The 22,729-nt window shown below is 44.6% G+C and overlaps 1 protein-coding gene across 1 annotated transcript; it reads right to left on the bottom strand.

Moving 5' to 3' along the window:
* Positions 1-6,160: 6,160 nt before the first annotated feature.
* Positions 6,161-6,915, bottom strand: LOC127330847 (uncharacterized). The gene is made up of 2 exons (XM_051356924.2): positions 6,652-6,915; positions 6,161-6,552 (listed from the first exon to the last, which is right to left on the bottom strand). The coding sequence occupies exons 1-2, from the start codon at positions 6,755-6,757 to the stop codon at positions 6,290-6,292; spliced, it is 369 nt and encodes a 122-aa protein (XP_051212884.1). The 5' UTR covers positions 6,758-6,915; the 3' UTR covers positions 6,161-6,289.
* Positions 6,916-22,729: the final 15,814 nt, after the last annotated feature.

Here is a 22,729-nt window from a genome sequence, read left to right as displayed (position 1 = left end):
ACATGGTATTTTCCGCCATTCCAAAATAAATTGCTTGAGTGCTACCTTTAAAATTCCATCATTCACCTTTGCAATATATAGCTCATGGGACAAATAGCTTAAAAACTATTGTGGTATTGAATATGTACTTATGCACTTTATCTCTTATTAAGTTGCTTGTTGTGCGATAACCATGTTCACTGGGGACGCCATCAACTATTCATTGTTGAATTTCATGTGAGTTGCTATGCATGTCCGTCTTGTCTGAAGTAAGAGAGATCTACCACCTTATGGTTAAGCATGCATATTGTTAGAGAAGAACATTGGGCCGCTAACTAAAGCCATGATCCATGGTGGAAGTTTCAGTTTTGGACAAATATCCTCAATCTCAAATGAGAAAATTATTAATTGTTGTTACATGCTTATGCATAAAAGAGGAGTCCATTATCTGTTGTCTATGTTGTCCCGGTATGGATGTCTAAGTTGAAGAATAATCAATAGCGAAAAATCCAATGCGAGCTTTCTCCTTAGACCTTTGTACAGGCGGCATAGAGGTACCCCTTTGTGACACTTGGTCAAAACATGTGCATTGTGATGATCCGGTAGTCCAAGCTAATTAGGACAAGGTGCGGGCACTATTAGTACACTATGCATGAGGCTTGCAACTTGTAAGATATAATTTACATGATACATATGCTTTATTACTACCGTTGACAAAATTGTTTCATGTTTTCAAAATCAAAGCTCTAGCACAAATATAGCAATCGATGCTTTTCCTCTATGGAGGACCATTCTTTTACTTTCAATGTTGAGTCAGTTCACCTATTTCTCTCCACCTCAAGAAGCAAACACTTGTGTGAACTGTGCATTGATTCCTACATACTTGCTTATTGCACTTATTATATTACTCAATGTTGACAATATCCATGAGATATACATGTTACAAGTTGAAAGCAACCGCTGAAACTTAATCTTCTTTTGTGTTGCTTCAATGCTTTTACTTTGAATTATTGCTTTATGAGTTAACTCTTATGCAAGACTTATTGATGCTTGCCTTGAAAGTACTATTCATGAAAAGTCTTTGCTTTATGATTCACTTGTTTACTCATGTCATGTACATTGTTTTGATCGCTGCATTCACTACATATGCTTTACAAATAGTATGATCAAGGTTATGATGGCATGTCACTCCAGAAATTATCTGTGTTATCGTTTTACCTGCTCGGGACGAGCAGAACTAAGCTTGGGGATGCTGATACGTCTCCGACGTATCGATAATTTCTTATATTCCATGCCACATTATTGATGTTATCTACATGTTTTATGCACACTTTATGTCATATTCGTGCATTTTCTGGAACTAACCTATTAACAAGATGCCGAAGTGCCAGTTCCTGTTTTCTGCTGTTTTTGGTTTCAGAAATCCTAGTAACGAAATATTCTCGGAATCGGACGAAATCAACGCCCAGGTTCCTATTTTGCCCGGAAGCATCCAGAACACCCGAGAGCCACCAGGGAGGGGGCACTGGGCCCCCAGACCATAGGCCGGCGCGGCCCAGGCCCTGGCCGCGCCGCCATATGGTGTGGGCCCCCCAGAAGCCCTCCTGCGCCGCCTCTTCGCCTATTTAAAGCCTCCGTCGCGAAAACCCTGATACGTTGGACGAAAACCACAGAAACCTTCCAGAGCCGCCGCCATCGCGAAGCCAAGATCTGGGGGACAGGAGTCTCTGTTCCGCCACCCTGCCAGAGCGGGGAAGTGCCCCCGGAAGGCTTCTCCATCGACACCGCTGCCATCTCCACCGCCATCTTCATCACCGCTGCTGCTCCCATGAGAAGGGAGTAGTTCTCCATCGAGGCTCGGGGCTGTACCGGTAGCTATGTGGTTCATCTCTCTCCCATGTACCTCAATACAATAATCTCATGAGCTGCTTTACATGATTGAGATTCATATGAGTTTGTATCACTACTATCTATGTGCTACTCTAGCAATGTTATTAAAGTAGTTCTATTCCTCCTGCACGTGTGTAAAGGTGACAGTGTGTGCACCGTGTTAGTACTTGGTTTATGCTATGATCATGATCTCTTGTAGATTGCGAAGTTAACTATTGCTATGATAATATTGATGTGATCTATTCCTCCTACATATGCATGAAGGTGACAGTGTGCATGCTATGCTAGTACTTGGTTTAGTCTTTTGATCTATCTTACACTATAAGGTTACTTAAATATGAACAAATTGTGGAGCTTGTTAACTCCGGCATTGAGGGTTCGTGTAATCCTACGCAATGCGTTCATCATCCAACAAGAGTGTAGAGTATGCATTTATCTATTCTGTTATGTGATCAATGTTGAGAGTGTCCACTAGTGAAAGTGTAATCCCTAGGCCTTGTTCCTAAATACTGCTATCGCTGCTTGTTTACTTGTTTCTTGCGTTACTACGCTTGTTTCTTGTTTTACCGTGTTACTACTGCTGCAATACTACCACCATCAACTACACGCTAGCAAGCTATTTTCTCGGCACCGTTGCTACCGCTCATATATATTCATACCACCTGTATTTCACTATCTCTTCGCCGAACTAGTGCACCTATTAGGTGTGTTGGGGACACAAGAGACTTCTTGCTTTGTGGTTGCAGGGTTGCATGAGAGGGATATCTTTGACCTCTTCCTCCCTGAGTTCGATAAACCTTGGGTGATCCACTTAAGGGAAAACTTGCTGCTGTTCTACAAACCTCTGCTCTTGGAGGCCCAACACTGTCTACAGGAAAGGAGGGGGAACGTAGACATCAGGAGGCGCGTGGGGCAGGTGGGCCACGCGGGGGCGAGTGAGGCCCAGCCGGCTGGGAGGCCGGCCTGGCCGGGGCAGCGCCGGCGGCCCGGTAGGCAACCGGAGCCTGGGCCGGATGAGGGCGGGAGCGGCACAGTATGCCGCCCGGTCGGCGTCAGCGCCCGGGCCGGTTTCGGCCGGGTGGGCCGGCAGCCCCTCCCCTTTTTCCTTTTCTTTTTCTTTATTCTTTTTATATGCTTTCTCCTTTTCTTTAATAACTAATGCTCCCGAACTCCGATTGTCATGAAACCAATTTTGTTGGAAAGATAACGACGAATAGAACCCCAAAAAAGAACCAATTTTGTTGGAAATATGGAGACTCCTCACAGAACATTTTAGAAGATTTTAGAGAGGGAGTCTCCCACCGTCAAGAAACGGTGAAGACGTCCAAACTCGAAAACGCAAAAGAAGATGCATGCGGACTCCGTTTTCGATGAACTTGGGCTTGTTGTAAAGCTAGCAACAAGCTCAAGAACCTCACATAGAGAAACACCAAGAAGCAATAAGGATATGCAAAGTATGCAAAGGATTGAGCTCTCTAAGACGATGTGATCAAGTTACTCAACCGAAAGCCCCTCTTAATAGTGCGGCTATCTATCCTATAATCCGGTCTCCCAACATCCACCTTGAGACCGGTAAAAGGAAAATCTAGCAAGGTCATACCTTTGCCTTGCGCATCCCGCTTGATCTTGATGATAACTCTTCAAGCTTCACTCAAGCCGAAATGCCTCACTTGACCAATGTTGCTTCGTGAAGGCTCACAAATGCTCCCCCATACACTATGATGGGAAAGCTCCATTGATGCACATCTTCACAAGTCCATTATCACCAAATGGATGGCAAGCTTCAAGCATGTGATTCACTTGAGATGCTCATCTTGAACTTGCCCAACTCAACCTTGTATCTTCTCATACTCACATAAGATAGAGCATGGCTAATATTGAGTTCCACATAAGAACTCCATCTTAATTTCTTCTTCTTGATCATATCACATATATATCTTCATACCGATGATCTTGATGCCAATACACAAGGTAAGGTATACCTTTATCTTCATGGCATCCATACTTGAATCCAACACATGGAGTACAAGTAGTACCTATGGAATATTCCTTCATATAAACTCAATGAAAACATTAGTCCATAGGGGTTGTCATTAATTACCAAAACCACACATAGGGGCAATGTACCCTTACAGCAACCTTATTTGCAAATGTTTTGGTCGCCGCTTTCAAAGCCACCGTTAGTGGAGCGTGAACTAACCTTTGTGATTCTTTCACCGGAGAATAAGGTGAGGCATTTGTTGTGGTCATAGCCTTCGTGGCGCCACATATGTCTTATGTAGACGTACTTTCCCTCAAAAGGAAGGAACCATGTGAATACATCCTCGTGTCTCCATTGTTGTTACCTCATGAGTCCAAATATGATGCATATTTCAGCATACAAAACAATCATAGTGTTACTCATCTCATGCTCCATCTAGCTACAACTATGCCTATTATGCATGACTACAAGTCCTTATTCACTTTCATATGAAATTTGCACAATTAGTAGTTTTAGTAGGATTTTATTACTTTTCCTTTTGTCTTTGACATGTGTGCATGTGTTATGGACAACTATGATAAAGGAAGGCAAAAGTGACCAAGAAGATATAATATGGGAGAGTTACATGCACCAAACTAAGCCATATGAGGTGTGGGAAAAGTGATATTTCCACCATCTTATATTTAAGATATAAGGTCATGGTGTCGTATCCCTCGTCCATACGAGTCCAACGAGCCGAAAATACCTCAACTGGAGTCCGTATGCAGAAATGACGAACAAAATACAGAAAGTACAGAGCGAATAGCAACCATCGGTACAGACTCCGCTCGTACCATACTATCGTACTGGGCTCCGTTGCTTTGTTTCGTCAAACGGAATAACATTTGTGAAGGCCCTATGGGTATATTCGGCCCGAGCTCTATCGGTTCGCGGAACCGAACTCCAGAATGCCTATTTAAAGAGGGGAACACGCCTCACACGCCTCCGGGGCGGAGCCCTGCTGCTCCGTCACCTCCATAGCCGCCGCACACCTCAAGATCAATATCTCCTCCAACACCTCCACAAGATGCAAACAAGAGAAGGAGAAGGAGATGTCCCCATTTCACCGTGTGCATCATTCAACGGCGTCTCCACCTCTCACTCTCCCTTGTTTTAGATTTTGTATTTGTAATATTGAACATGATGATCTCCATGAATTACTATTTGTATTTCTATTCATCTATGTTTGATTAATTAATTGATTCAGTTATAGGTTGAGGTATGATCTAGTGTGCAATATTAGACTTTGTGTTTCATCTATTATTTACTCTACCTTCACATGCCAAAGAGGAGGTAGATGAGTTCATGTGATCCTTTGGGCCGGAGTGTATTATTGACTTTCGTAGTGACAACGTGAGCCTAAAAGTAGTCAACGCCTTGTGACAACAGGAAACCATTAAGAGGTGATCGTTTATTTATCTAAAATATTATCTTGTGTATTTGGAATAGATGGCTATATAGTTGCCCCTCTAGTAATAGTGAGACTAAAAGCCTAAACACCGTCTTTTATTCTATTTAATCCTACAAGTACAATTCATCTCGTTTACTTTTATTTTTAGTTTACTTTGTTCTTGTTTAGCTCTTTGGTTTTAGTTATTTCAAACCTCTCTCAAATCACTGTCCTTCTAGTGTAACCTATAGAGTAGACTATTTCCAAACACCGTTTTGGGTGCGAACATGACCGCAGTGACAACATAGTTACGAGGTTTTTGTGATTTCCATTTGCAAAGCTTTCATAGGAAAAGATCTCAAAAAAGAGTAAATGGAAAAAAGGTCTGTTACTAAACCTCGTTAACAAATATTGCATTCCGTCTATCTTTCTGCAATGATCTATTAGCGTAAAGGTTATAGGTCTCATAGGGAAAATTCTTTTATGAATCTAAACCTGTGAAATTCCTACAATCCAGAGGGTCTCATAGCTAGGGAAAATTCTTTTATGAATCTAAACCCGTAAAATTCCCACAAACTACCATTGTTCGGAACTCTATAAATAAACATGCCATACAAGGGATATGCTTAATTTGCAGTAAGAAAACTGGCATAAACCCAGAGAAAGCGCCGCTACTGCTAGCAGTTAGCGTGGCATTCCCATGCCCTATAAGAACCGATTCGATCATATGTTCTCCAGTGTTACCAAGATCGATCAGCAGCTGAGGAATATCACAGTACACATCATTACCTACCTAACGAGTCATAAACTACAAACTGTCAGCTCGCAATGAACACCAACGGATCGAGCACATAATCAGATCATCCTCCCTGCACCTCAGCCTGAAATCATGGGCGAGCGAACACCCGCACATAGAAAACGAAGTACTGGTCCGGTGCTCCCTCTGCGCCGGCACTGGGGTTGTCTCGGCGGCGATCGAGGCGAAGCAGGCGGCCGGATGGACGAGGTAGCTAGCTGGAGGGCACGGGGTAGCACTTGCCCTTGCACATGCAGCGGTAGACCATGGGGCATGGCTCGGCGATGGAGCACTTGAAGCTGACCATGACGCGGCTGCAGGGCTTGCAGGGCCCGCACGCGTGCGAGCAGTCCGGCAGGCTCGACCCCGTCGCGTACACCTCCTCCTGCATGAACCCCTCTGTCTTCTCCGCCGCCCCGTTCTTCCCACCGCCGGCGTCCTGTGCCCGTGCACGCCGCACCGGCGCCGTTACATCATCTGCCGAGAAGAGATGACGTTATCGGTGACAAGTTGTGCGGAGCACTGCAGATTCCAAGTAAGAAAGCGAGTATTACAACATCATGCAGTTCAACTTACCGGGACTCGGTCTGATGCCATCGCTCTTGGCAGCGAGCAGAAAGAAGACGACCGCGAGAAAAAGAGGAACACAAAGAACGCGAGCGGCAATAGCATGGCTCCTCATCGTCAAGAGCGTACGCGCACCAGAGGTTTCGGCAGCTCAGTGTACGTACGGTGCGCACGAGCTGCCTTGCCAGAGCCTAGAAGCCGGGCTATGGCGTGGTGTCCACTTCAGCGACACTTGAGAAGATGATAGCTAGCTGCAGGGGAACGGAGGAGGACGCATGCCGAGCATATATACCCGGCCGCGTCGCGCGCGGCTTTGGCGCCATTGATGAGAGAGAGGCGCACAGCGGCAGCGGCTGCGGCGGGGATCTTTGATTGTGCGTCACATGATCCCCGGCGGCGGCTCACATGGATCCAGTGACCTCTGCAGAGCTGCGCTGCACACCGCTGCGCCGGGACTTTTTGCAGGCGAGAGAGAGAGACACGCCATTAAACGGTTCGCCTGCTGGCGCGGATACGCACAGGACCGCAGCGCGCAGGCCCTTCTTCATTTATGTGCGCGCCCGCGTGCACGGACATGGCGACGGCGCGGCGCGGGAGAGCGATCTCTGTCGCGCGTTCGTTTGAATTTCACGGCGATCCTGACCCAGCGCGCGCGTGAGGTCACGGAGGTGACGCGCGGGTTCGTCGTGAGCGCCGGCCGCGTGCGCGCAGAGCGGAGGGGAGCCGGCCCGCCGCTGCCATGAATGAAGCAGCTCCCATTTACTCCGCCTGCAGCTCGCGCGAGTGAATTCGATGCACTGTCGCGGCCTGCGGAAATTCAGACATTCACGATCGAGCTCGCGTCCGGAATCCTGGTCGACATGCTTAGCTGCAACTGGAGTTGAACAGCACGATGAAGGACCTACAGAGTTTGTGCTTTGCTTCACTGGTTTGAGCGAACTGTTGCCCGGGCGATGGTCCCGTGACCGTGTCGAAGCGGATCAACAGTTCAGTTTCATGGGGAAACAGGGAGTAATCTGACTCGGTTCTTCAATTTGCATGCGCAAGGACGAAAATGGATACATCCGACTTTCCCTCGGTTTTCCACAATATTGCGATCCTCTGTCTGATTTCTTAGTTCTTTCACACACCCGGCCATATTGCCAAAACAACTCGGTTGAGAAAGAAAGAATAGGAAGGCGTTATCGTATAATACAACTGAAGCCTTGTAGTTTAGGATAAGTAAACTTCGGTCCTCGTTACCACAACAACCGGATCCTTGGCGCAATGGTAGCGCGTCTGACTCCAGATTCACGATGCAGGCGGAGGCGGACGTCCGCTTGTCCGCTTCGTCCGCGCCGCTAAAAAGGCCAAAACGGCGGAGCGGCTGGGCCATGTAAGCGAGGCGGGCTTATGGACTGCGTCTACTTGGCCCGCCAGGCCGTCCATCCCGCCAGGCCGTCCATCGCTCGTAGAAGCAGAGTAGATAGGGCACGCCGCCACGCTGGTCGCCGCCGTCGGGCCGGCGCCTGCTTGCTCGTCTCTGCCTAGCTCGCCGCCTCCCTGCACCTAGCTCGCCGCCTCCCTGCACCTAGCTCCGCCCATTGCCTGCCCGTATCCTTCTGCGCCCCCGGGCCCCGGCTCCCTTGCCGTCGCCGCCTCTGGAGAGATGGGCGCGGAGGTGGTGGAGGGCAAGAATCCGGTGGAGGAGGGACCGAATCTAGCAGACATGGAGGTGCACAAGAATCCTTCAGAGGAAGAGGTGAGTAGTAGTGGTCAACGCAATACTATTCGCCCGTCCATGTTAGCTGCTCTCCATTCCTGTCTATGGTCAAAATCGACAGTACTGCTAGCTAGTACCACTTCTTTGACGCTTGCGCTATTTTGGGTTGTTACGGTCTTGTCTGTAAAACTGTGAACTCGTGGAGACACTTGGGACAAATTACAGTCATACTTACAGTGTTTGATTTTTGTCTACAACTCTGATTGCTGGCGTATTATTTTACGCACGCGTTAGATTACAATATACGTACATCAGGATAGTGCGAGATTCAATCAATCTTTGGACTTTGGGGGATTTGTTGCTAGTTTCTTTTTGGGATCGTGCAAAGCTGGTTCTGTTCTGAGAGCTCTGATCTAAGGCCTTTCTGATGTAATCCCAGTTGGAGTGAGTTGCCCAGATGGTAACTTGATAAGATAACTGTCTTGAAAGATTTCAACTTGTAACTCTACGAAAAGGAACCATATATGCATTCTGGCACCATCCTCCTATACCCTTTGTAAGATGGAGCCATAGACCTGTTTGTGATGTGGCACCCTAGTGGTTTCGCCTTAGGTATGTACTTGTGTACAGCATTTAAACTCGATCAATCTGCAGTTTCCATGATAAGCTCCTTGAGTACGTATTTTAGGCCATTCATCTTCTTCCGGGCTCTCTGCAAAACATTTTTTAGCCTTTCCCTGGGGTAGTGCACTGAAGCTCAATTAGCCGGAGGTTTTGCCAAGTTACTAACTCACATTATATCTAAATCTTCTGTATATCCGATACTGGATAAATCATTGATTATATAAATCATTGATTATATATCCGATACTAGCTGATTGGGAAGCTCATCTGAGAATGCAGAAGAAGCAAGCAACAAATGAGCTTGATAGGTACTTGAGTGAAGATTTATACCCCCAAGAAAAAGATTTTGACATATTGGGTTGGTGGAAATTACACAGTCCTGAGTACCCAGTTCTATCTTGCATTGCTCGTGATGTGCTTGCTATTCAAGCATCAACGGTGGCATCAGAGTCGTCTTTTAGTGCTGGTGGGAGAACAATTAGTGATCAGAGGAACAGGCTAAAGAGTGACACGGTCGAGGCGCTGATATGCCTCCAAGATTGGCTAAAGGCTGATGGTAAGTTTTTCTAATACTGAATGGTAGAATTAAAATCTCAACTTTATTACTGACTTATGATTTTGCAATTCTTCAGATCCTAAAACAACCAATAAAGATGTTGAGGAGGAAGAATACTTGGTAACTTATAGCTAATACTGAATGTGAGTAAATAAATCATCTTTGTCTCACTTGCCTCAAACTAACTGGCAGGTTTTCTACCAAGAAAGCGAGTGCCATGAAGAGACCGCGCCAACAGAATTAGCTTGTGGAACTCAACAAACAGGTAAACATTTTCACGGTCATTGTGCAACTTAATGGTTTCATGAAATCCAATCTGTCAAGATTAGGTTCGGTTGCTGCATGTATAAGTTATTTCCACCCAGACCATTAGTGTAGAAAAATAAAGAAAATGTTGAATTATAATAATTCAGACTTTTCAGAGTCAGTATTTGTTAGCTAAACTGACTGACTGTTTCTGAATTTGTTTGCCAACACCTTTAATATACCAGCTGTTGGCTAGGAAATCATGTTCTTCCTGCTAGTCTGTATTATCTTCCTACAAGTAAGATGTAGGGTATATTAAAGGTGTTGGTTTATCATTTTTTCTGTAGGTTAGTGATTTATACATCTGTATTATCTCCCATTGGTTCGTTCCTATTCTGCATGTACTGCAGTATAACCATTTGTGTACAGACATACATGAATCTGAAATAATAAACTTTGTCTTCTGATTTCTTTTGATCCAGACCATATTGTAATCATGCTCAGAAATCTAACTTCATAAGATAGTGGCAAAAGTTCACCAGATGGTAACTTAGTGGCATAGTTCCCCGGATGGTAACTTAGTGGCAAAGTTGCCCATTAGTGTAGAAAAATAAAGAAAATGTTGAATTATTATAATTCAGACTTTTCAGAGTCAGTATTTGGTAGCTCAACTGACTGTTTCTGAATTTGTTTGCCAACACCTTTAATATACCCTACATCTTACTTGTAGTTTCCTGTCTTGTCTATCTCATGTAGCACCTACTGTTAATTTGCGCACTGGGTCATTATTCATTGTTCTACAGATCTGCCTAGTTCTGGTTTAATTCATAATTCCTGCAACTTGTGATGGCTTTATTGAGTACTGTAGTATCCTGACTTGGTGATAATGTTCAGTAAATGGCGATCTGAACAGTTGATGTTGGCGTAAGAACCTAAAGGCAGCTGGGATGGCTTACATTTTCTGTTCTTTTTACAGGTGCATCTCAGAAGTCTCAGTGAAGATGGTTAAACTCTTCTTGAGGCGTATCTGAAAAGTCTCGGTGAAGATGGTTGAACTCTTCTTGAGCTACATGGAAAACATGTCCTCTTTCTATGATGTTGACCTGGATGAAAGCTGTCCTCTGCATTTGCAATCTGTGCTACATGATGAACATGTTATTTCTTTTTTGTTTGTTTAGTTTTGTGGATGCTGAACAGAAACTTGAGAGAGAGGTTATGTTCAGCTCGGTTATGTAAGCATGCAGATATGTGTTGTCCAAGTGGCTCGGTGTTAGCCAGTGATCGTATCTAGTGTTAACCATCGTCTTCCGACAGCATTCAGTAACTGAATGTGCGGAGTATCGTCCAGAACCGCGTCGGATTCTGCTGGCCTGATTTTATGTGTACTAAGCTTGTTCAGCTTAGCTCCCAGACTTTGATATTGATCGCTTGATGGAGGTCTGGCAATCCAACTGAGAACCATTTTGTTTGTGGTGATGGTATAATGTAGGCCTTTGTTGTGTGCTGTCTGTACTGCTCAATCTGCTTGATGAGCATGTGAGATTCTGGATAAAACAATGGAAACTGATCGTATCGATGGACTGTAACCTGCAACGCACACGCGCTTAACTGCAGCTCCGCTCTTCTCCACGGATGTTGGCGGATGTCCGCCGGAAATGACGGCCGGCAGAATTAGCGGACGCGGACGTCGCTAATTGCACAACTAATCTTGGCGGATGGAGCGGACAGGACGGACGGGGCCGGCGGCCTGTCCACTTGCATCGTGACTCCAGATCAGAAGGTTGCGTGTTCGATTCACGTAGGGTTCAAACCCCGAACTAGTTCCGGACTTTTTGAATTATTTTGGTTCACCACCCTGAACTGAATCTGGATTTTTTAAAAGAATTATTTTTTGCATCCACAAAACTTGAATCATTAAGCTTGTAACAACGAGGGGACATCACCCTGAACTAAATCCATATTTCTGTCAAAAAAAAAAAAAACAAATCCATATTCGAAAAATAAAATAATTTTTGCTCTAAACTTGAACCATTAAGCTTCTAACAAGGAGGCACGTCATCCGCTTTCTTTGAAGAAAACAACATCACCTCTCATGTTTAGAGGCCATCAACACGGTAACAAACAACCCCAAGCTAAATCTGGCTTTTTAGTTCATCAAAACTTGAATCATTATGGGGTCACGCCACCCTGAACTAAATACGGATTATTTTGGTTCATCACCCTGAACTACCCCGAACTAATTCGTGCTAGGTCCCACGTGAAATCTCACGGTTTTCATATGAATATCGCATGTCTCTAATATCTATCTATTATATATTCAAAGCAATATAGAAGAGTCTAATATAGCCTCGACGTTGATCGGCATCATCCACATAGTTTTGATAGTTAGATTTAAAATAAATGGCAGAGATAAAAAAAAATCTATTATATGTTAAAAGCAATATAGAAGAGTCTAATATAGCCTCCATGTTGATCGGCATCATTCACATTAGTTTTGATAGTTAGATTTAAAATAAATAGCAGAGATATAAAAAAAGTTTGGTAGAACGTAACATGTGTGACACGATGTGTGCGCTAAAATAACAACCGTTTATGCTAGCTGCCATAGCTAGAAGGTGGTCAACCTTCCGTAATTAAACGGTTCATGTTAGGACCATAAATAGTTGTACCCATTTAAAAATATAGCCGTGACTAGCTATCTTGATGGTCATATATTGACATATTGTGTAATTGACATACCAAAAGATCATGTATGTTGTTGTTTGATTCTGCACACGAGGTTGTTTAAAGGAAAATGCTCCCTATCCCCCGGGGGAACGAGCGCTCGCATCGTCCGCCTCGTGAGCGTGACGCGTGTCTGGTTTGCTGGCAGAAAAAGAAACGAGACATGTGGGTGGGTCCCATTGCCTTTTTCTCTTGAGCCTTATCTTCTTCTTGGCTCGTCTTCTCCGTTGCTCCTCCGCACAGAAGCCTTATTTTCCCTCCACTCCATGGAATTCCCCAGTCCATCGCTCCTCCATGTCCCTGTTTCCCTCTACCTCCGCCTCCACTACCTTCTCCGATGCCGACGAGCCTCCGTCGCTCCTCTCTTGCCTCAGCGCCGCGACGCCGTCACCCCACTGCGCCCATCTTGCATCTTGCTATCTCCAATAATCCCGAGCACGTTGATGAGATGACGACTGCCGGGTGGCAGCCGACGCCGCTGCGAGCCGTGAGCGGCGGCACCGCGCAACCGGTGCAGGTGCTGCTGCAGATCGATGGGCACCGGGACCAGGCCGCCAACTCCATGAGTTGCTGCAAGTGCTCGGCGTGGAAGCCGACTTTGCTACGAGCGGCGTCCGCGGTTGCTTCGAGCGGGTATCCGGCGGTGCTGCGAAAACAAGCCGGTGTTACTCCGAGCAGAGTCAGGAGTTGCTCTGCCAGCAGGCCAGCGTTGCTCCGAGCAAAGTCCGGCGTTGCTCCGAGCAGAGGCCGGCGCTGCTACAAAGGGCAGCCAACCTTGCTACAAAGGCCGGCTGACCTTGCTACCATGGCGCGACGGCGTTGCTGAAAGCGGGGGGGAGGTGATGCTACTGGAGGTCCGTGTTGCTACCTTGCTATGCTACCATGTCTTGTCGGCGATGCTACAAACATAGGCTGACATTGCCCCTGGACATTGCTACAAAGGGAGACCGTCCTTGCTACCAGGTGCGACCAACCTTGCTACCATGGCGCAGCGGCGCTGCTACAAACGACGGCTGGTTTTTCTACAAGGGGCGGCCGACGTCGCTACCTTGGCGTGGCGGCGTTGCTACCCATGGTGAGGCATCGTTGCTGCAAACAAAGGCGTTGCTATCGGAGGGGTGCGGTGGTGCTACAGGTGCCAACAACATTGATGCTTGGGTGGACGGTGCGGTGAAGCTACTTCACCGGCGACGTCGTGTCAGGTTTCTCCGACGAAGAAGATGTTGCAATAGTTCTCCGGTGGCGCCCTCGGCGGGGTTTTCCAGCGACGCCCGCAACAAGTTCTCCGGCAGCGCCGTCAGTGGAGCTCTCCGGCGGCGCCCTTGGCGGGATTTTCCGGCGACGCCCGCGACAAGTTCTCTGGCAGCGCCCTCGGTGGGGCTCTCCGGCGGCGCCCTTGGCGAGGTTTTCCGGCGACGCCCGCGACAAGTTCTCCGGCAGCGCTCTCCGGCGGCGCCCTTGGCGAGGTTTTCCGGCGACGCCCACGACAAGTTCTCCGGTGGCGCTCTCGGTGGGGCTCACGGGAGGAGCAGGGACGGGGAAGAGAGGCGCTACGCGGCAACGCCATGTGCGAGAGTTCCGGGAGGATGGCGCAGCTAGATCGTGGGTGTCTGTTTTCCTTCTCTTTTTTGTTGGTGCGTTGACCCTAGATGCACGGCTTGGATCAGCCCCATCCAACGGCTGGGGACCCGGGGGATCGGGGGATTTGATCCCCCGGGGGACGCTCAGCACTATCCAATGCACACATACCGTACATAAATAGAATTTGGCTGAAACATGATTGATGCAAGAAATAAAATCTGGATGGAAGGTGGTGGCAAAAGGTTGGAGCTGCATCTGAAAGAAAAAAGGTTGGATCTGCTAGCGACAAGAAAAAGTGTAAACTGAGAAGTATGTACTTCCTTTGTTTTTTATTTAACCTTTGTTCTAAGTTTAGTCAAAGTCAAATTTTGTAAAATTTAAATAAATTATGTAACAATAAATATCAACATCCATAATATCAATTTCATAAAATATAATAATACATTGTGTACAATTCTAATAATAATGGTTTTATATTTTAGATGTTCATATTTTTCCCTATATATTTGATCAAAACTTGTAAACTTTGAATTTGGCAAAACCCAGAAGGCAGGATAATTTTGAACGGATGGAGCACATTGTTTCTATGATTGAGTACACATAAAAAAAAATCGACTGCCGTCAGACCAACACACTCAAAAATAACATGTGGAAATTCTGAGTTGTTAAATAATGAAGCCCATCAGACTAACACTCTCTCAAAATGCATGCAGTAATTCGTAGTTTTGAAGTCATGGAATTCTAAGATTAATAAAGGCACGACATTCATCACACTATTAACAAGAATGCCTTAAAACTAAAAGAATTATCAGACTACCCACAATGGGAGTATCATATGTAGTATCATGCATTCCATGCATGCAGAATGCTGATGTGGCAGTGCAATTAAGGATGAGAGAGAGTGTACTAATATCATAGGTAGATACCGTATCATAGCACATACTACTAGAAAAAATAATGTCAAGTAAATCTTATACACATATTTGCATTGAGATTCTACAAAACAATTAATATATAGAGACTATGATACTAGTATATGATACCATGCGTTGTGAAGATAGTAACATGTAGTAGTATCATACGCATGATACTTCTATATGATACTATGCATTGTGACTAGTCTCATTTTAATGATGCAAACATGGTGACATAGGCATCCCGGATGGGCCTGACGGAGATGGTACCCGGGGTTTGCTGAAGGCCCACGACCCGAAGTTTATGAAGCCTAGAAACCCATTAAAGCATCGATTATGGCAAGAAGAGATAGATTAGGAATAGAGATTTGTAACTTTACGGGACGACTCAAAGAGTCTCCCGGTGTTTGTAACTTGTGTAATACGAAACCTTCGGCTCCGCCTCCTATATAAGGGGGAGTTGAGGGACAAAGAAAGGATCAATCTCATTATCAACTTAACCCCAGTTTTTAGCAGTCGAGCACCTTTTCGGCTGAAACCTTTAAGATCTACTTGCCCTCTACTTCCGCGAAACCCAAATCTACAACTTGTAGGCATTGACAAGTTAATACCTTGTCACATGGATAGTCAACACATATTCTCTCTAGGATTATAATGTCCCTCCACTGAAGGAATTTTCTGACTTAATGGGACACAGAATGTGTAGCCTTAAAAAATTACGAATATACAACATTAGTCGACACAATATCGGGAATGCCCCTCACACCATTAAATTTTTGGTTAGTCACTAAATATTACAGCTTGATATGTTTTATTCTTACTCTCATATTTACTATCCACAAAGTCTGTCAATAGTAGTTTTAATAAGAGGACATGGAAAGTTGAAAATCATAGAGTTAATTCTTGGTTTGTGTTGCATATATATTTGGACTGTTGTACGCGTCTTTCTCTCATGTAACATTTCTAAAATACGAGCACATGTCTTCAAATTACATAAAATTGATGACTGATTAAGAGTTATAAAGTATGCTATCTAAACTGTGTAGTCATTTTGTATAACATAAAAATTACATGTGACTGGGTGTGTAGAACCATTGAATGAAAATCTGGATAATTTAGGAGTCTAGAAAACTTAGAATCCTACTTCTTTAATGTTGACTATTGATGTGTAAATGTATAAACTTATCACCAAATATTCCTAGAAGAAACAAATTTATCTTTAGCAGTATATTTGTATAAAAATAATGGCCAAAGTTTCACCAAGTTCACATTTCTAAAATGTTACACACTCTGACATGGAGTGAGAAAATAACATCAGAACAAAACAATTCTCACTATTTAATGTGACCTACCTATTGACGAGGATATAACGTTTCATCTTAATTCAATGATTCTTTTATCAAAGATAACTAACTTCGCAATCTGATATAATATTATGTAAGAACTATTTTTCAGTTTATAGATCCAATATCGCATACATGTTTGTTTCAACATATGGCATGCTAATCATTTGCCCAGAAATTTTTGATTGGCAAAGATGTTACTCGCGTACGTGATATTTTGTTTACCGATAGTTGTAGCACGATTTTCTTTATCATCACTTAATGGGAAATAATGTGATATCAGTCAAACCATATTTCTATTTCCCGAACAACTTTCAACCAACTACAATGATGCCCTCATATTTGCGAGGACCACCATGCGAGTTTATACAAATCCTTAATGAAATCTTGTTAAAAAATACAAACCAAATATTGACTATAATTTGGTTAAAAAACAAGTGAAATAATACAAATATGCAAGATTATTAAAAATCTTTCTGAAATAACAAGATTTTATTAAGGATTTGTAAGGGTATTTTACCCTTATCTATTATTTTGGTAACTATGACACCGTGGTAGAGTATTTGGACTAATACATGTCTACAAGATGATTTTCAGGTATTAGCCAAAGAGGTATAATGGTGTAGCAATGGAACAAGAAGGCAACGGGTGACCCCCCCAATTCGATGAAGAATCAGCAAGGTTTTCCAGAGCCTGGCCGGTCCCAGATCCGGTTGGACCGGCCCTGGCACCGGACCGCCCGGTCACCAACCGGACCCAGCACCTGTGCCATCCGGGCAAGTTCCAGTAAAGAAGGGCGAGCTCTCCGGTCAGCGTCCGGTCGCCAGCCCGGTTTGGACCGGCTGCTCCGGTCCATGGCCCGGTCGGACCGGGCACCAGACCAAGCGTTCCGGTCTGCAACCGGCCTTTGCGCATGTGCCATCCGGGCGGTATCCAGTAACCTCAGAAGCCTGCCCGGTCAAGACCCGGTCCCAGCTCCGGTTGGAAACCGGCCGGTCCGGTCAGTGGCCTGGTCTGACCGGGCTGTGGACCGGCCTGTCCGGCGCCAAATCCGGTCGACCGGGTTCCTCGAGGAATCTGCTGATGTGGCAAGTGACCAACGGCCATATTTCGAAGAACACTATAAATAGGCCTTCTTCTACCTCTGAACAGTTAGGCACTACACTACAAGCTGTTCTTGAGCTCTCTCTCTCTTACTCCATTGCTAGAAACACCAAAAGCCTCAGATCTCCCTCCTCCTCCACCCAAACTCAAATCCCTCCGGGGAATCGTTAGAGGAGGACCTGATCTACCGTTCTACCAAGCCAAATCTCATTCCCCCTTGTATTCATCGAGAAGCTTGCTTCCTAGGGTTCCTTGGAAACCCTAGGTGGGCAAGAGGAGTCCGGAAGCATCCGGACTGTGGATTTGCTCCGGGCAAGATTGTGAAGGTTTGGAGGCTACCTCAAAGTCTACCACAAGTGAGTGAGCTATTCCTTCGTGGGATAGGCTCCGGAGAATAGGGTGAGCCTTCGTGGCGCGGGGAATCCTTCGTGGGACCTCCACTCCTCCAAACGTGACGTACCTTGTTGCAAAGCAAGGGAACACGGGAATACATCCTCGTCTCCGCGTGCTATCGGTTATCTCTAACCGAACTCCTTACTTGTGATTTAACTGCTTGTGAGAGCCTTCGTGCTCGAGTTAGTTGTATCCTCATATAGGTTGCTTCACCTAGTTTGCATTAGGCTCACCTTTATATTCCGCAAAGCCTAATATTGCAAAGAAAGAATTAAAATCTGTAGAAACCTATTCACCCCCCCCCCCCCCTCTAGGTTTACCATCTCTATACTTTCAATTGGTATCAGAGCCTGGACTCTTATTAAGGGCTTCACCGCCTTAAGAGTGAGATGGAAAAACTATTCGAGGGTCTAGATGAAGACTCTAACCTTTCGGTTAGAGAAATGAAATCTAGATTCTTGGCATATGATGCCGAGAAGAAGAAAAAAGAGGATGACCTACAAAGCCAAATGGCACAGATGACTGCCATGCTTAAGAACTTGACTAATGGGAATCCTAGTGGGGCTTCGGCCTCTCAAGGAAGTTTCCATGAAGTCAACCATGACTATCCCAAAAACACTTCACCCATGCCTCATATAAACCATAGTGGGACCGTTCCCCATTTTGATGGAACTCACTTTCCTCATTGGAAATCTGCTATGGAATCTCATATTCGCAGCTGCAGTGTGGAGCTATGGGAGATCATTGTTCATGGACATCCGGAGCCAAAAGATCCTATTCGGTTGACCTCCACCGAGTTCTACAACCGTCAACTCAATGCCTCCGCACGTGACAAGATTAGAAGTGGCATCAACCGCAAGCTCCTTGATGAAGTTGATGACATTGTCTCCGCTAAAGAGCTGTGGGATCGGATCATAGTACTCCAAGAGGGAACCGATTTGATCCAATCAGCTCTTTATGAGACCGCAAAGCAAGAGGCTGATGGCGTGTAACTCACACGTTCGTTGGGAACCCCAAGAGGAAGGTATGATGCGCACAGCAGCAAGTTTTCCCTCAGAAAGAAACCAAGGTTTTTCGAACCAGGAGGAGCCAAGAAGCACGTTGAAGGTTGATGGCGGCGGGATGTAGTGCGGCGCAACACCAGGGATTCCGGCGCCAACGTGGAACCTGCACAACACAACCAAAGTACTTTGCCCCAACGAAACAGTGAGGTTGTCAATCTCACCGGCTTGCTGTAACAAAGGATTAACCGTATTGTGTGGAAGATGATTGTTTGCGAAAACAAGAGAACGCATTGCAAGAGATTGTATTTCAGTATAGAGAATTGGACCGGGGTCCACAGTTCACTAGAGGTGTCTCTCCCATAAGATAAACAACATGTTGGGTGAACAAATTACAGTTGGGCAATTGACAAATAAAGAGGGCATGACCATGCACATACATATTATGATGAGTATAGTGAGATTTAATTGGGCATTACGACAAAGTACATAGACCGCCATCTAGCATGCATCTATGCCTAAAAAGTCCACCTTCAGGTTATCATCCGAACCCCCTCCAGTATTAAGTTGCTAACAACAGATAATTGCATTAAGTATTGCGCGTAATGTAATTAGTGACTACATCCTTGAACATAGCACCAATGTTTTATCCCTAGTGGCAACAGCACATCCATAACCTTAGAGGTTCTTGTCACCCCTCCAGATTCACGGAGACATGAACCCACTATCGAGCATAAATACTCCCTCTTGGAGTTACTAGCATCAACTTGGCCAGAGCATCTACTAATAACGGAGAGCATGCAAGATCATAAACAACACATAGACATAACTTTGATAATCAACATAACAAGTATTCTCTATTCATCGGATCCCAACAAACGCAACATATAGAATTACAGATAGATGATCTTGATCATGTTAGGCAGCTCACAAGATCCGACAATGAAGCACAATGGGGAGAAGACAACCATCTAGCTACTGCTATGGACCCATAGTCCAGGGGTAGACTACTCACTCATCACTCCGGAGGCGACCATGGCGGCGTAGAGTCCTCCGGGAGATGAATCCCCTCTCCGGCAGGGTGCCGGAGGCGATCTCCTGGATCTCCCGAGATGGGATCGGCGGCGGCGGCGTCTCTGGAAGGTTTTCCGTATCGTGGCTCTCGGTACTGGGGGTTTCGCGACGGAGGCTTTAAGTAGGCGGAAGGGCGGGTCAGGAGGCGGCACGAGGGCCCCACACCACAGGGCCGCGCGGCCAAGGGGGGGCCGCGCCGCCCTAGGGTGTGGGCACCTCGTGGCCCCACTTCGTCTCCTCTTCGGACTTCTGGAAGCTTCGTGGCAAAATAGGACCCTGGGCGTTGATTTCGTCCAATTCCGAGAATATTTCGTTACTAGGATTTCTGAAACCAAAAACAGCAGAAAACAGCAACTAGCACTTCGGCATCTTGTTAATAGGTTAGTTCCAGAAAATGCACGAATATGACATAAAGTGTGCATAAAACATGAAGATAACATCAATAATGTGGCATGGAACATAAGAAATTATCGATACGTTGGAGACGTATCAGCATCCCCAAGCTTAGTTCTGCTCGTCCCGAGCAGGTAAAACGATAACAAAGATAATTTCTGGAGTGACATGCCATCATAACCTTGATCATACTATTTGTAAAGCATATGTAGTGAATGCAGCGATCAAAACAATGTATATGACATGAGTAAACAAGTGAATCATAAAGCAAAGACTTTTCATGAATAGCACTTCAAGACAAGCATCAATAAGTCTTGCATAAGAGTTAACTCATAAAGCAATAATTCAAAGTAAAGGTATTGAAGCAACATAAAGGAAGATTAAGTTTCAGCGGTTGCTTTCAACTTATAACATGTATATCTCATGGATATGGTCAACATAGAGTAATATAATAAGTGCAATATGCAAGTATGTAGGAATCAATGCACAGTTCACACAAGTGTTTGCTTCTTGAGGTGGAGAGAAATAGGTGAACTGACTCAACATTGAAAGTAAAAGAATGGTCCTCCATCGAGGAAAAGCATCGATTGCTATATTTGTGCTAGAGCTTTGATTTTGAAAACATGAAACAATTTTGTCAACGGTAGTAATAAAGCATATGTATCATGTAAATTATATCTTACAAGTTGCAAGCCTCATGCATAGTATACTAATAGTGCCCGCACCTTGTCCTAATTAGCTTGGACTACCGGATCATCACAATGCACATGTTTTAACCAAGTGTCACAAAGGGGTACCTCTATGCCGCCTGTACAAAGGTCTAAGGAGAAAGCTCGCATTGGATTTCTCGCTATTGATTATTCTTCAACTTAGACATCCATACCGGGACAACATAGACAACAGATAATGGACTCCTCTTTTATGCATAAGCATGTAACAACAATTAATAATTTTCTCATTTGAGATTTGAGGATATATGTCCAAAACTGAAACTTCCACCATGGATCATGGCTTTAGTTAGCGGCCCAATGTTCTTCTCTAACAATATGCATGCTTAACCATAAGGTGGTAGATCTCTCTTACTTCAGACAAGACGAACATGCATAGCAACTCACATGAAATTCAACAAAGAGTAGTTGATGGCGTCCCCAGTGAACATGGTTATCGCACAACAAGCAACTTAATAAGAGATAAAGTGCATAATTACATATTCAATACCACAATAGTTTTTAAGCTATTTGTCCCATGAGCTATATATTGCAAAGGTGAATGATGGAATTTTAAAGGTAGCACTCAAGCAATTTACTTTGGAATGGCGGAAAATACCATGTAGTAGGTAGGTATGGTGGACACAAATGGCATAGTGGTTGGCTCAAGTATTTTGGATGCATGAGAAGTATTCCCTCTCGATACAAGGTTTAGGCTAGCAAGGCTTATTTGAAACAAACACAAGGATGAACCGGTGCAGCAAAACTCACATAAAAGACATATTGTAAACATCATAAGACTCTACACCGTCTTCCTTGTTGTTCAAACTCAATACTAGAAATTATCTAGACCTTAGAGAAACCAAATATGCAAACCAAATTTTAGCATGCTCTATGTATTTCTTCATTAATGGGTGCAAAGCATATGATGCAAGAGCTTAAATATGAGCACAACAATTGCCAAGTATCACATTACCCAAGACATTATAGCAAATTACTACATGTATCATTTTCCAATTCCAACCATATAACAATTTAACGAAGAAGAAACTTCGTCATGAATACTATGAGTAGAAACTAAGGACATACTTGTCCATATGCTACAGCGGAGCGTGTCTCTCTCCCATAAAGTGAATGCTAGGATCCATTTTATTCAAACAAAACAAAAACAAAAACAAACCGATGCTCCAAGCAAAGCACATAAGATGTGGTGGAATAAAAATATAGTTTCAGGGGAGGAACCTGATAATGTTGTCGATGAAGAAGGGGATGCCTTGGGCATCCCCAAGCTTAGACGCTTGAGTCTTCTTAGAATATGCAGGGGTGAACCACCGGGGCATCCCCAAGCTTAGAGCTTTCACTCTCCTTGATCATGTTGCATCATACTCCTCTCTTGATCCTTGAAAACTTCCTCCACACCAAACTTAGAACAACTCATTAGAGGGTTAGCGACAATAAAAATTAACATGTTCAGAGGTGACACAATCATTCTTAACACTTCTGGACATTGCATAAAGCTACTGGACATTAATGGATCAAAAAAATTCATCCAACATAGCAAAAGAGGCAATGCGAAATAAAAGGCAGAATCTGTCAAAACAGAACAGTTCGTATTGACGAATTTTATCGAGGCACCAGACTTGCTCAAATGAAAATGCTCAAATTGAATGAAAGTTGCGTACATATCTGAGGATCACTCACGTAAATTGGCATAATTTTCTGAGT

This window comes from Lolium perenne, chromosome 2 (genome assembly GCF_019359855.2).
Source record: "Lolium perenne isolate Kyuss_39 chromosome 2, Kyuss_2.0, whole genome shotgun sequence".
Lineage (NCBI taxonomy): Eukaryota > Viridiplantae > Streptophyta > Magnoliopsida > Poales > Poaceae > Lolium > Lolium perenne.
This window is presented reverse-complemented; position numbering and strand designations above follow the sequence as displayed.

What these genes read in the sequence shown, in the direction of transcription:
- LOC127330847 (XM_051356924.2), bottom strand. Translation starts at nt 6,757, where the DNA reads ATGAGGAGCCATGCTATTGCCGCTCGCGTTCTTTGTGTTCCTCTTTTT. An exon ending in TGGCATCAGACCGAGTCCCG is followed by an intron (nt 6,553 to 6,651) that starts GTAAGTTGAACT and finishes TCTTCTCGGCAG; the next exon opens with ATGATGTAACGGCGCCGGTG.